General features: G+C 39.8%; 1 protein-coding gene across 3 annotated transcripts in view; it reads right to left on the minus strand.

Annotated features, from left to right (window-relative positions):
• Positions 1-5,283: 5,283 nt before the first annotated feature.
• The window catches only part of ST7 (suppression of tumorigenicity 7), a 158,541-nt gene continuing 148,811 nt past the window's right edge, over positions 5,284-15,013 (minus strand). For all 3 annotated transcript variants that reach the window (XM_062566894.1, XM_062566884.1, XM_062566902.1), the window contains 3 exons: positions 12,846-12,938; positions 9,715-9,854; positions 5,284-5,776 (listed from right to left, as the gene is read on the minus strand). In XM_062566894.1, the coding sequence (XP_062422878.1) occupies positions 5,681-5,776; positions 9,715-9,854; positions 12,846-12,938 (329 nt within the window). In that variant the 3' untranslated portion in view covers positions 5,284-5,680. The remainder of the gene's footprint in view (positions 5,777-9,714; positions 9,855-12,845; positions 12,939-15,013) is intronic.

Raw genomic sequence — 15,013 nt, forward strand, 5'->3', positions numbered from 1 at the left:
ATTTAAAGGTGGAGCATTTTGCATGCGACCTTTGGTGCCTACACAGGATGCAGTCTGCAAAGGCCTCCTTTGAAGGAGCTCGTGCTGGTCACAGCCGTGCCCCAGATGCTGAGTTAGCTGGGCTCGGAGTCCAAACACTGGCTGGTGATTCTTCCATAAAAGACAATTTGATGTTGAGGGAGTTAAAGGCTTTTCCAGTGGTGGCCTTGGCCACCCGCTGAGGTGGGGAGGCTGCACTGGGCCGGGCCGGCTGCACCCTGTGGACTTCTCCGGGCAGGTGTCACTGTCACAGACATGCTTGCTATGGCCTCTGCGTGCAGAGAACCTGCTGCAGATATGCGTTAGACAGAAATTGGACCACAAATTGGCCAGCAAAGGAAACAGCAAAAAAATGTATTCAAACACAGTATTTTCATTTACTATTAAAGATTTGAAGCAAATGTCTTAGTTTTATATTTCTATGAAAACTTGCCTTAAAAGCTTTTAAAAGATCATTAAAAATAACCATTTTTTTTTGTGTGTGTGTGTGTGTGTGTGTGTGTGTGTGTGTGTGTGATCTGAAGAAACAAAAAAGGGAGATTTGTTTTGCAGCCTAATGACTGCTGGAGATAGGGCACTGAGCTACCTGGATAGGATTTTATATTATTTTTCACTTAGGGAGTAAATGCAAAAACATTTGCCCAGCAGGTTGAATTTTATAGTCAGCACAAGCAAGAGTAAGAGGTTGTAAGAAAAAAAACTATATAGAAAAAACCCAAATGCAAACCCACAAAACCTCTGTTTCACCGGAAGAAAGTGAGGATATGTCACAGCACAACAGATGCATGACAGCCGAGCCGGCCAGTTATTTAGTTATGGTTTTTGCTGTATTTACATGTATTTTTTTTTTACGATCTCAAGGTAGACTTCTTACAGCTGCAAGCATTTCTGCTGCCTTTTCCGTGAAGAAAGCACTCCCCAGAGCTTTTGCCATTTCTTAGTGGGAAGAGATGTTCCCAGATAGAAATGTTACTAAAAGACAGGCATCTCCTTGACCTTTCACAAATTGAAAAGAAAGAAGAAACACAGAAATTAAGCAAGGCAAATGAAATAATTCTGTAACTTACTTACGATACAAAATAAATTTCTCCATGTATTTATTCATGAGGAAAAAACAGCGGTCCCTAGCTAGACATTTTGATGTCAGAAATAGATCTTAGATGAGGCAAAAAGTTGTAGGATTTTTTAAAACTATTCAGTCCAATTTTCTTGAGGGAATTCCCTTTCCTTTTGGTGCATGAAAACAGAATTTCATAGCTCTCCATACGCTTTCAGCCAGCCAAGTATCTTGGGATTACTCCCTCCCCACCATTTTAACAAGCTTCAGAATCACAAGTGTGTTGCACTGTTTTAGGAAAAGCCTCAAGAAAACTATGATTTTCTTTTGCCTCATGGAAAACAGGGAGCCCTTAAGAATGAACGTTTGCATGTTAGGTCATTTCTGTGTTGCAGCTAAAGAAATTGTTGTGCTTCGTCCCTGCCTCTCCCCTCAAGTATTTGAGCATCTAAACCCAGCCCTGTCCTTGCACAACCTTCTTTGATGGCTTTAATTAGAAATAAAATAGCTCAATCACTGCTGGTTTTGGTACTGTGCTGCTAGGAGCAGACCTTTGTACCTAGCTTCTCACAAAACGCAGCAAGGAGGAAATGCATGTTTTGCTATGGATTAGCAACAGGAGAGGAGATGTTGACCCTTTGGGTTGGAAGGGAAAAGGGGAGCATTAACAGCTCTTAATGCAAGAGGCAAGGGGCACATGCTGAAGCAGAGGCAGCTCCACTGGAATGTGAGGAAGACCTTTCCTGTAAGGGTGACAGAGCCTGGGAACAGGTTGCCCCGAGAGGTTGTGGAGTCTCCTTCTCTGAAGCTATTCAAGGCCCACCTGGATGCTTTAGCAGGGAGGTTGGACTAGGTGATCTCTAGAGGTCCCTTCCAACTTCAACCTGTGATTCATGGTGGAAGAAAGCATCTTTCTCCAGCCTCGCCATGGAGTTCCTGAGGCCACACGTGATGGCCACACTGAGCATGCCAGCCCCTTCCTGTGGCTCACTTCTTAGTAGGGGCTACAGCCTTCAGGAAGGTGATGACCTTTCGGAGGGCAGAGGAGGTTTCATGGACACATCCCACCGCCTGTAGGTTTCTCTCACTGCTTCGAATGAACTTGTGCTGTTTGCTGAATGACTGCAGCAGTCCGTGGGCTGCAGTCACAAACTGCATTTTTTTTGTATAACAGCCTATTGTGCCCGATTAAATGGATAATGTAAGATCATAATGGAAAACCTTCTTCTTCGCTTCTAATTGTATTATTAGAGAAGGGAAAGTCTATGAATTAATGGCAGATTTTCCTCCTTCGTTCCCCTAAGACCTTCGCTGCAAAGCCCGTTTCCTCTGCAGAAGGGAAAGTGCAGCTGCTCCCGAGCAGCAGCCGGGCTCCGGCCTTGTCAAGCTGCCTCAGAGCAGACTGGTAGGGAATAGAGGCTGCAGTTTGCTGTCAAACGGAGCCCGAGGGCTGCAGCTGACGTCTGCAACCCCTGTGCGCTGTGTGCCGGGGCGGCCACACAGCGTGTGAAGGGGGGTGGTGTGTGTGGCTAAGCTCCCCCTGGACGTTTACTCCCCGTAGGCTGCTTCTGCGATGCAGGAGAACTGCTATTTCTCCTTGTTTCTACTGGGGTAAGGACTTCCTTGGCATCCGCTCAAAAATCTATTTGGTATTAACACTTATTTAATCCAAATGATGAACCAGAGTAAACAACAGCCTTCCTGCAGGTGTTGCACTCACCTCCTCCAGGAGGGCTCTTGTCTTGGAGCAGCTGTAAATGTGATGTGGCGTGAGAGCCCGAGGATGGCCAGCTCGGCCCAGCTCGCTTGGCCGGCTTTCTCTCCTTTCTTGTTTTGTGCAGTTTACAATGTAAAGAGACCCCATGCAACCAAACTGCATTAGCTGGTTAAAAAAAAAAAAAAAAAAAGTGAAAATTTTGAGTTACGAAGTCCTTCCTCCATATATTTGCAGACTAAAGATTTGGATGAGTTACTGTCTGAACCAGATTTCCACCGTGCTCATCTCTGCCTTTAGCCAGAGGCCTCCTGTGATTATAACCATGGGCTGCATGCTCCTTTTGATCTGAGCTGTACTTCACAAGAAGCACATCAGGAACATAAAAGCCTCAGGCAACAAACTCCGTCCAAACAAAAAGAAAATTCTTTTGTCTGACTTGCATAGTCTCAGATGCCTAGAAATGCAACTAAAAGATTTTTCCAGATAAAATCCATGGCCCAAGAGTGCATGTAAGGGAGATGGATACTAGAAACAGTAGAAATAGAATTGCATAAAGATATTTTTGTGTTCCTGTAGTTCACCCATAGTTCAAGGGAAGGATCTGATTTTTCCAAGAAATGTTTTTCTTTTTCCTGTTTTTTTTTTCCTGTTTTTTTTTTTTTAGATTACAGAAGATTTCCACAGATAATAATTCACGTTATTTCATATGGCAGGCCAATATAATACTCTAATTGTTGCTAAACATCACAGACTTTTGTGTAGAGCTATAACTAATATGCAAAAACCTTTACATATTAGGACTGTTAATCACAGCAGTTTGTTTCTTTGAACTTTTGGCTATCCATACACATATATAATGTGACAACTTTTTGAGGTGCCTAGGAATAAGGAACACAAAAGAATGTATGATACCAAGAGCTGAAGATGCCCAATTCTTCCGATATTTGCAAACCTTAAGTAACTCTGACAGTATCCTTGTCAGGCAAACAAGTAAGTACATTAATTCCTAGTTTTACAGCTAGAGACATACAAGAAAGGTGCTCCCTGTGGCTATTTTAGCAATTCAGATGCAAAGCTGGGAATACAAATATTGGTCCGTTCCCATTTCCACATACTGTCCATTAGCATTTCTCTACTGTAATCTTATGCCACATCCTGCATTAAATGTAAGCCATACTTATTTCAAAAAATTGCTTTGCAGGAATAATGGCCAGAGAGAATAAACCTGTCTGGAAATCCCAGCAGTGACCTCACTAGCCACCTCACTAGTTTTACTATCTAGCCTTGAGATTCTGCTTTCCTGTGCTCTCCCTCAAGTCTCACACCCTAACAACTGACCTCTTCTGGTGTGGGCTGGCATGTCTCACCTAGTACAGCAGATGCTGCTTTAATACAGTACCTCTACTCATTTTGACAAATCCCTTTCTCCTGCTCAGACTATCATATATGTGATCAAGAGGGCAAAACCCACTTCTTTTTTGCCGTAGAGAAACAATCTTTCACACCAGCTCTGTTAGTAGGAGTTTTATCTTTGCTCACTGATACCGTCATTGATAAATAAACTTACCTCCGGGTAATTGCAGCCCTTCAAGCTAAACAAGGGGTTTAAAACAATGGAACCATCCTGTGACATGTTGCGTATTTCGAGGTTCAGCTGGCAAAGCGGCATCTTCTTTCTGCTGTATCTACTCTACACTTACTTGGGGGAAGAGTTGAAAAAAAAAAAATCCCTGGTGAATCTGTAAGACTGCAGTTTCAAATCTTCACAGTTAAGAGCACTTGCTCTTAACTTCCAGATCAAATACTGGATCTTAGCGCGGGCTTCATACACTGGCAGAGGTGTCTGGGGGAGGTTAAGTGATTCAGTTTCCATTTACAGTGGCAAGGTTAAAACTGAATACATTGTTTAAACCTCTCAGAGCACTAGGATAAGATTTCCTGGTGCAAGCCTGCTGACGAAACACCATGCTCTCTATTAATTGTGAATGAACCAATACTAATTTTGTTAACAAGTTTTTGGTCTCAAGCAATGAACATTTTATAATGCTGATGTTTTATCTGTACAGGAAAAAATACCTCCTTTTTCATACTTCTACCAATAATGCAGTAAAATGGAGTAAGAAATACATAAAAGCATGAGTGCAATCACCACGCATTACAGACAAATTTGTCATCAATTCTTTGCCATTACTTACACTGTATTCTGCAAATGGCCAAAGTATAAAATTTCTGGAGGTGTCTGAAATAGTGGTGTGAATAAAATCTGTAAAGCACGTGGACTAGTTGAAAATTCAGATAGAGAAAAAACTGATGCATGGCATGGGATCAGAAGCCCAGTGTACCAACTGTCTAGAGAACCTAAAGCTGCTTTAAGCAAGAACTTTAAGTGTCCAGAAACTTTGTCTAGACTGTGTAGTGGTGATGGCTTTACCCTAATTGAACTCTTTAATGAAATGCAGTGAACTGTTGCTTTCAATTCTGAATTTATTAGTGCTGCTTCATTAAGTGAATGGAAAGCCAAGCCCTAGCTGCAGTGAAGCAGATACACCACACAGATGTTTAAGAACACAAAATACAATTAGAGCTTTGAAGAAGAAGCCAAAAGACAGCAATGCTGCAATACACAAAAGTTTATTTTTAAGTTTTTTTCCTTTCTGAAGGCAAAATATAATAGAACCTAACATCAACGTATTTTGTACAACAAAACAGTTTTTATATGAGAACAGACAATCCATGAAGAGTTTTTAAGTCTTAGAACTGCTTCCCTTTTTTTTTTTTTTTTTTTTTTTTTTTTATCATGCTTTCTTGTGGTCAACAAAAAGTTGGCACAGAAGATGTCATGGCAGTCAGTCAGCGGGTGTGCTCCCTCAGATCCTTGTCAGCTGGTGCCACAGACTAGAAGGCAGGATACTTTCTACTTTTTCCATCACAAAATTTAAAGGAGCAAAGAGGGTGCTGAGAAACTGCAAAGAAATCAGATACACATTCAGATCAAAATCCACAAGACAATAAACCTCAAGAGAAAGCTGTCCAAGAAGACAAGAAACTCTTGCTGCATTCCTCCATAAAATCCTGCAGCATGATAAAAATTAACTAATCCATGCATAAAGCCCTTCTGCCAAATTCTGAGCCTTGCATATACACAGATTTCTGTACTCACGCAAGCAAGAAACCCACTTTTGCAAAGATAAATGTAACGGAAATTACATAAAAGCTTTCACATGACTCACATCCTTGATCCAGGCTCATCCTTGAAAGCTCAGCCCAAAATCTACTAAGTTAAAAGACAATCTGTTTTCATAAGTGCAGTCAGATCATCTCTCAGACACAAAATATGTGTCTTCAGATTCACATTTAAAATGGTTCCATGTTATCTACAGATTTGCTATATCCATTGAGGCATCACTACCTGGGATTTATCTTCACCTCCTCCTCCCACTACAGAACAGAATCTGTCACTCCGAAAGAAGTTTCAATATATTGATGTTGTCAGAGACATGTATTACAGAATCAAGTGAATAGAGATCATTTTATCACAGGGAAAATAAATAACTTTGCCACCTAAGTGCCTAAGCACTTGCGCTACATTTTGTAGCTGTGTCCCGGGCTATCTGCAGCATTCACATTTGCCTTGTCATTGCTAACCCCTGCTCTGCTATGATGCTCTCAGTCACAGGGCCAAGTAGTCAGTGTTGCACAGAGCCATCTGGAACCCCACTAAAAACTAAGGCTCAGTTCCTCTTCTCAAAGTCATGGGGAACCCAATTTATGTCCCCAAATGCTGTGCAATAAGAAAGGTCCCTCTCAGCTGACTGCCTTCTAGCACATTCAGTGGAAGGCCTAGTGCCAGCTGTGAAGCTGTTGAAACAGTGCAGTGTGTGGCCCTTGGAAAGCTCTTGGTGCTCATGTTCTCAGACATCACCGGCAGCTATGGACTGTGCTTGCTCAACTCACCGTAGTACCCAGGAGGGCTTAACCTGCATGATTTGGCTTTTTTATGCTTTTTGCCTTTCCCTTTGATGTTGACAGTTTCTTACACAGAACAAAAGAAACTGCACCAGCTGTAGAGAAGAAAACAAGGTGGCAGAGCTGCTGATGGCAGAGCTGCAAAAAGTCTGCTATTTTGTATTTTAAAAGAAAGCTATCAATCAGCTTGGTTATTTCAAAACTAGAAGAAGGTGGATTTCTGGGAGCATCTTTTGAATAATGCTATTTGATTAAAACAGATACTGAAAATATATCTTTTCAAACTTTTCCACTGCGTGGCTGGTATCTGCATGGAGGAACTGACTATTTATTGCTCAGTCCCTCTGATCTGATCCATATGTTCTCTACCTCAGGCTCTGTACACGTCCAAGCAGATGAAAGCAAACCTGCTTGCTGAACTAAGTCTCATCCATCATACAGAAAACATTGAAACAGACCATGTCAGTGATCTCAGGCACAGAAAGATATCAAACAAATCAGAGAAAAATCTGTCTTAAGTTTCATTCATTTTAATAATTTTTGGTGTAGGAACTACACTTTCAGACACATATGTCTGTTGACCTGATGAATTAAATACTGACTTCTTTGTTAATGTCTCTCATTTTTGCTTTAGATGCATTCTTACTGCTACCATGTTATGAAAGCACCTGCATTTTTAAATGAATTTTAGCAATTTACACAATATTGTTATATTTCTGCATGACAAAATGAAAGAAATTCTAACATACTTACACTGTGACGGGAATTTTATCTAAACCACTGCAATCAGGAATTTGTCCTTCTTGTGTACATACCCTGAGTGATCTCCAAAAGCCTTTTCTTAGAAAGCCTTTGAATGCAAGCTAGGAACATGTGCTCCTCTAACCAAGTAAAAATGCTAAGATCTGTTGTCATTCTGAAGTTACTTATATTCAGTCTGACAAATCAATCAAATAGAAGAACTGTGTTATTCCAATTTCCATGTGGGAAAAGTCAACTTTACTTCCAGGTACAGCGTTACATAATTGGCTAGGTGCAGTTCGGAATATTTGCACTTCCCACTGAACTGGCAGACAGCATTCAGAGTACGTTCTGGCTCTGAAATGCTGCTCTGATGAGGTTTGGCAAATTCTAGTGAATCTGTGCTGAACCTCCCAGAAAAGAAAAGTAGCTTTAAAAAACCTTTGATCTCAGCAGTCAGTGGTGTAACACAGGGAGACTGTCACAGTGGCACAACCTGCTTTTGGCAGCCTCACATACAGAGGTGTCCTCAGCATTCAAGGGCTTTTTCTGCCTTGAAGCCTTTTGCTGGCAGGCTTCAGCATGTCTGCAGTCCTAGGCCATCCATCTAGCTGAAGCAGGGGTCTCGCCAGCATGGGCTCACCTTGTACTGCAATTCCATAAACGGGGTGTGATGGGAGACCTGCAAGAATCACAGACTTCAAGGGCTGACATTTGTTAATCCCTCCTCTGGGAGACCTTGTGAGCCATCATGCTGCGAGTTTTCTCTGATGCTGCTAGCTCACTGCCTGTAGAAGGAGCTCTAAGAACAAAACGTCATTGTGCTGCCCACTTCAGATGTATTCTTTGCTCTGCAGCAAGGCAGGCACAGGGATAGGACTGAGGGTCTTAATTGCACCAACATCAGGGAACTGCAAGTTGCACTTAAAAAGCCTCAAAACAAGGATCATGCACTTCACAGACTTAAAGAAAAAAAACCAGAAACCCTTCTACAAAGAATTTTAAGAACATACTCCTTAGCTGTACAGTTATTGTCCACTAAATGCCTAAATATAGGTGTCAGAAAAAAGATATAAAAAAAGATATAAAAGCAGTAACATTTCAGATAAATTTTAATACTTTGCTGTGACAGAAGTGGTATGTTTTGCTACTGTTGACCTTATTTTCTGTCTTCTAGAGCTGATGAAACAAAGTTGTTGCCACAGGAACTACTGCTGTATCAGAGTTCTAACTGACCAGGCTGGGTGTTAGAAGACTTAGTTTACTTCAAAGGGACTTGTTGGCAATTGTAAAGGAGTTTGAGACAGTACTTACATTCTGGATTTTGCCAAAGCCTTTCAGCCTTTCCTCCTTCACTCCTCCCCCCCTGCCCCACCCCCAATGAAAAGCACTAAAGAAATTGAAATTAAAGCTAGAAGGCTTTTTTAGAAACACAAGCTCTGTCTCAGATACAAACATATTTGAGGAAAAAATATTACTACAGAGGATATTCAGCATTTCTTGGATGAAAAGACTGTTTTTTGATCATCTTGGGACATTTCCAGGGAGTTAATTCTTCATATACTAGAACACTGGAGCAGTGATGTTCTTGATTTCGCGAAGAAAAAAGCAGGTTTTAGCACAACTGATGGCCCTTCCCCCTCCATCCTCCACTATTTATTAATACTTGTTGGATTAGAAAAGCAGAATTAGCAGAGACCTCCCTACACGCAGTTAATCAACGTTATGAGGGAAATACTGAGACTATATCTTTCACAGCAGTTTGGGGAAAGAACACGGAGATTTGCCCTCATTAACAGTGCACTCTGTTTCTGCTCATACTAAAAGTCTCTATTGCATTGGAAAACAGCACAGCCATTGCAGCTCTACACTGAACAGAGGGATGCTGCAAACCATTATTAGCTTATTTCACTGGATTATCTATGAAAAAAAATTCCTTTCCACTCACCACGTCTTTCTTGGCAAAACTATGAGAGATCAAGCCCAACAAAAGAGCCATATAAACCAAAGAAAATAAACAGTGTGTTTTACCGCTTAGCTTCCTTAATGGTTCTTCAATGTCCCCTAACTCAGTTAGGTCTCTTGATGTTTTATACTTCTGAATATGCATAAGTTTAATATCGAGCAATATTTAGCTCAGCACTGTTATATTTATGTCTTTATTCATCAATGAAGAGCAGCAGAAAATACTCACAGCTTTTGCGAAGACCCCCATAAGTTCTGGGAACTGATGTGTCAGGAGGGCTAGCATGGCTGTGAAAGAACATAATCCAGCAGTGAAGAGGATGAAGAAGGGAAGTTCTTTCTTGGGGTAAACTGAAACTTCATGAAATGCTGTGGAAAAAAAGAGGGGGAGGGAAATGCATTGTATATAAAAAAAAATTCTTAGGTGACTGAAAATGTTTTTGAAGAAAGAAACAAAGAAACATATAGAAGATCTGAATCACCTAAGGCTAATGTTATGTTGTGTCAGTTCTCTCTGCCACCTTATTCTGATCCAAACATCACACTTCTCTCTTCCTCTGGTCCAACCTACATGCTACTTTTGCCTTCCTTGTGTCAGCACTAGCTATAATGCAGCTGTGCAAGCACTAATCCCAGAAAACTATCCTACAAATAAAATGCCCAGTTTTCACACAGGTTAGTAACTAGCCACATGGCTGCACGTTTGCTAATGCTGACATACAGAGGCGGCAGAGACGTGGCTGGGAGCAGCGGTGAGACCAGCCTTTAAATAGAAGCACAGTTGCAGACTGATTTAAGCAGGCTGTAACAGTAAATTCTAGGAATAAAGTCTACAAAACTGAGAAAACTTAGTATAAAAGCATGACATATAAACCCATGCTTTAGATTCCAGAATTTCAGAATTCTCTGCATACTTATAACAGTATAACAATCTTTTAATAATTAAATCCTAAAATCTGAAATTGAAATTAATGAAGAATTTTAAAGTGTTTGTTATTATAAACCAAAAGGGGTACTGAAAGATCCTTTACCCTGGTGCTTTGGAGGAAGCAGCATCAAGAAGACTAAAAGGGTCAAAATAGGATGATGAGGATTTCACTGGAAGAAAATACCCTTTACATTTTTGTGGTGACTCAGACTTAAAACGAAAATTTTTCTGGGTTAGTAAAAGTTCTAAGCAACACTCATCTTTTTAATTCATTCAGTCCAGTTTGAAGCTACAGTCAAGATAAATACAGACTTTGAAACATTTTTTCTGATTCAGAGCTAATCTCAGTGCTAAATTTAAGCTTCCCACATACTCAAATCCTGTGGCAATCTATACACACAAAACATTATTCTTCTATTTTGCCTGCCTTCTCTGCTTCAGTGAGCAGGTCTCATCTGATCACACCCACAGATAACATAAGCACAGACTAATCCAGCAGGGCACCTGGCAGGACAATATTCATGATTGCATTCATCCTGAGAACAGTAGTTTCCAATATAAACAGCAAGAATTTATAAGGGATTAAACAAAACATTAAGAAAAAAAAAATAAATACAATTTCAGTTCTGCAAATTCGTTCAGTGTGAAGAATGCTAAAAACAGATAATTTGCAACTTCTGTTTGATTTAAATTTAGAGCTTGGGAAATACTAAGATTTCTGGTATGCATTTGGTTGCACTTGCATTTGACAAATGCTCAAACCTATTGTTCTGGTTTAATATCCAGTCATAGCAAAATTTATGTGATTGGTATTTTTAATTAGGGTAGCCTACGAGACCTCAGCATTCTGACATCATTCCAGCTGACTCTCCTTTAGAATACAGGCTATTAAAGGGTGTGGACAGGTATGCAAAACCCCTTTTTGCGACCTGTGTCTGTCACAGTATGTTAAACCCTTCCCTTCTCAAATCCAAGAGATTTTGTAGTGAAAGGCATTTCCCACAACAGCCAGAGCAAACCATGACTATCTACATATGTTGTTAAAGAGTCCCTTGCTTCTAACATTTGACAAGAACAATTAGTTTTGCATCTAGAAAGGAGAACGCTGAACTATTCTGCACGATTTTGTCATGCCTAAATCTCCTGACACTCCGCCCTCCGCAGCTCAGTATCCCTCTGAGTAAAGCAGGCAGAGCACTCTAAGAGGTGTTGTTAAAATCAGAGTGATTATAATGGGGTGGGGAGATACTGTCAGTTGCCAAGGATTTCTGTGTAATATCAGGGAGAATGTACTGTGAAAGAGAGCCTCACAATGAGTGGATTTTTACTGTAATATTCTCACTTAATGTTTACCCACGTAGACTTATTAAAAATAGCAACATGTTTTTTCAGCCCAGTCTCAAGAAGTTATGAATGAAAGACTGTGAGGACTGCAAATACCAGCAAATGTAGTGTTCATGGCAGTAGCAGGCTGAATTTTACTTTGTCCAGATTTCAGATTTCTCTTTACTGCCTTTTCAGAATGGAGAGGGTGAGAGGGGAACCCCCTTGATCACCCTGTGTTCGTCTTCTCTAACCTAACCCTGCGAACCCCTCCACACATGTGTGCACTCCACACCTGCTCACTCAAGTCCCACTGACTTGAGTGAGAAACCCTGTGGGAATGAAGTTTAAGTGGTTGCAAGACTGGCTGCTTCAGCTCTTCCTCGGCATTCCTGTGCTCTGCTGCACGCGCTGCAAGTAGTCTCATTAGCTTAGACTGTTAGACTTCCTGAGGGCTAGATCTGTCTCTCTATCTGTATCTTGGGGATCGCTGGGAACTCCACTGGCACTTTGCTAACACATACTACAAACATGTATGGTAAATGATTGAGGTAATTTCACATCAGTCTCTTCATAACAGCACACACATCATTACATGAAGAAAAGCTTCCCCTGCTACTTAGGACTGCTTTTTAGAAAGTCGACTGCTTTTTAGAATAACTTGGCACAACAGCTGCGTTAATGACCCAGCAGTCTCATGCAGGTTTGGTCTTGCCTTGGAATTCACATAGCTAGTTTGTCTATGTAAGACTGACAAGGCTGGGCGACTGTGCTTTGGTTTGATGGGATGTTATCCTAGATAAAGGACTGGACATAGTTTCCACTGTATTGGCAGGAGAGAAGCAGCAAAATCTAACAGATTTATACTCCCTCAGTAATCTCTCTACCTATCCCCCACTGTTGACAGCAATAAAGATAGCTAATTGTTATGAACTGTGGTTAGAACTGCCTTTTAAACTAAATCAAGTGAGCTCTGGAGACTCACCGTCAAGCGACTATTCTAATCCAGTGTACTCAATTTAACAGGCACCAGTGAAGATCAGCATTGCAAGCCTAAGGTAAACAATTATTTTATGCCAACATTAAGAAAAGAAAAGAATTGGACGTACATGGTAGCAGCTCTCTATCTGCAGTTTCTGTACAAATAGGGTAAGGGTAAAAAAGATGTCCTTTTTCCAGTGGATAGGGGATCATTCTGAAAGCTGAAAAGAAAAATAACACAGTACACAAATTACTGTGAGAGTGGCAGTTAGTGGACACAGTTAACTGTCTACAATTTTGAAAAACAAATATAGGCAAAGCACTAATATCAGAATACATAGCTGCAAACAGTTAGGTTATCAAATACTTAGTCAAGTGCCAAAATCCAAATCTACACTTATCTTTTAATCTAGCAAGTACTTATGTTTACTTTTATTCTTGGGAGTAGGTTCACAAGTGAGAACTGAGACCACTTTTCATGCACATACATAAATTTTGGCACGGTCAGAGCTCAGTGTACTTACATTCTATAGTCAAGTTTACACATCTTGGCTTAGACTTTTAGGCTCTAGAATTTTTATTTTCTGGGGAAAAAAAGCTGTATCTGATGTAACAGGTGTAGCCTACAAAAATGATCAGCCCGCTTGTGAAATTGGGCCAATACTTGCTAACTCTGCATCAAGCATAATGGAATTTTTACATGGAAAAAGTACTAAGCCCCAGTGAATTACCCATAATACTCCAGCACACCAGGTAACACTGTATGAGTCAGCACAGAGAACCAGTTTTCCAACACAGTCATGTTTTCATTTTATATTTGGCAATCAAAGATTAATAATGAATTATTAAAACCAGGTTCTGTAATGCATTCTTTGAAAATGTAGGAGATCAAGTCAGGTTTCTGATATAAATCTTTAGGTCATGGATTAAACAATACTTAATCTTATGCATCTTTTTCAAATATATGTAATATTTAAATTGAAAATAATTACAGAAAGGGAGGGAAATGCATTACTAAATCTAGATTCCATCTGAGTTATGCTTGTGTGGTTTATGGAAACATCAGAATACCTGACTGAATTATAGCCTTGCAATCAACACATCCTTTTCCATTATCCTATATATTAATTTTCATTGTTAAAATGTCATCAACATGTTATTCTCACTATTTCTATGAACATCAGTCACTGAAGCTATATTTTCCTTAACAGATGTCCTAGAAGCACTGTATATTTTAAATATTAGGTACAGACTATCCCCACGAGACAATACTCTATTATCTCTTGCTTATAAGGCAATTGAGGAATTGTTTTAAATACACAATTCTAACTACTGCAATATTCTCAGTTAAACATACTGCATTTGAAATAACATCAACTATACTTCTATTCTTGTGCAATTATATGAGTATTTATTTTCAATTTCTATTTTTAAAGCAATAATAAGGCAGGCAGAAATCCTCAAAGTAGAATGAAAATTAAGTGTAACTTCAGCTAACACTTGGTATTTATTCTCATATTTGATTTTATTTTTAAATAAAAACCTTTATGTATTTAATTTGAGTACTTGGAACGCAGCCAATCTATACTACAGATATATCATTCTAAGGTAAGTTGTCTTTTCAAAGTGTATATACATCACTATAACCTCTGCATAAGGAAAGAACCTGTTTTCTTGGAGTCTGTTGAGGTAAACGTTACCAATTTTTCTCAGGTAGCAATAATTTCTTAAACTGAGATAGAAATAAAAAAATATTATATGCCTCAGGTCTTCAGAAATAAAAGACCAATGGTTCTAAGAGCTTACATGAAATAAAACTACCAACACTAGTTTCCCATAAAGATTTTTATACAAGAAAGTTCAATATACTATTGAAACCATCCAAGACCCTCTCCAAAAGAACCTAGAAACCTGTTTATGCAATCCAACCCCTAGGAAACATTCTAGTGTGATTTTCTTTAATGGCATAAGAAGTTCTCCATCAGGAAACAATGAACTGGAACCCAAGCCACAACAGGACTACGTATGTATTTTGATGTATAGGTGTTATTTTCCCAAGGCCATCTTAACGTACAGTCTAAAAGCATGTCTTTCCCTAGATATTCCATGCTTTCCACTTTCAAGATGCTTTACAAATATTTGATTAATTATATTCTGCATATGTTTTTACTGGTAACACTGTCATGAAACAACATGATGGTTCTGTCAGTTAAGCTAAATGTTATCCCCTGCCTCTTTATTCACAGGTATAAGAATGCAGTAGCATGATCCACAATGAAGAAGATACCAGACTACA

This window comes from Rhea pennata, chromosome 1 (genome assembly GCF_028389875.1).
Source record: "Rhea pennata isolate bPtePen1 chromosome 1, bPtePen1.pri, whole genome shotgun sequence".
Lineage (NCBI taxonomy): Eukaryota > Metazoa > Chordata > Aves > Rheiformes > Rheidae > Rhea > Rhea pennata.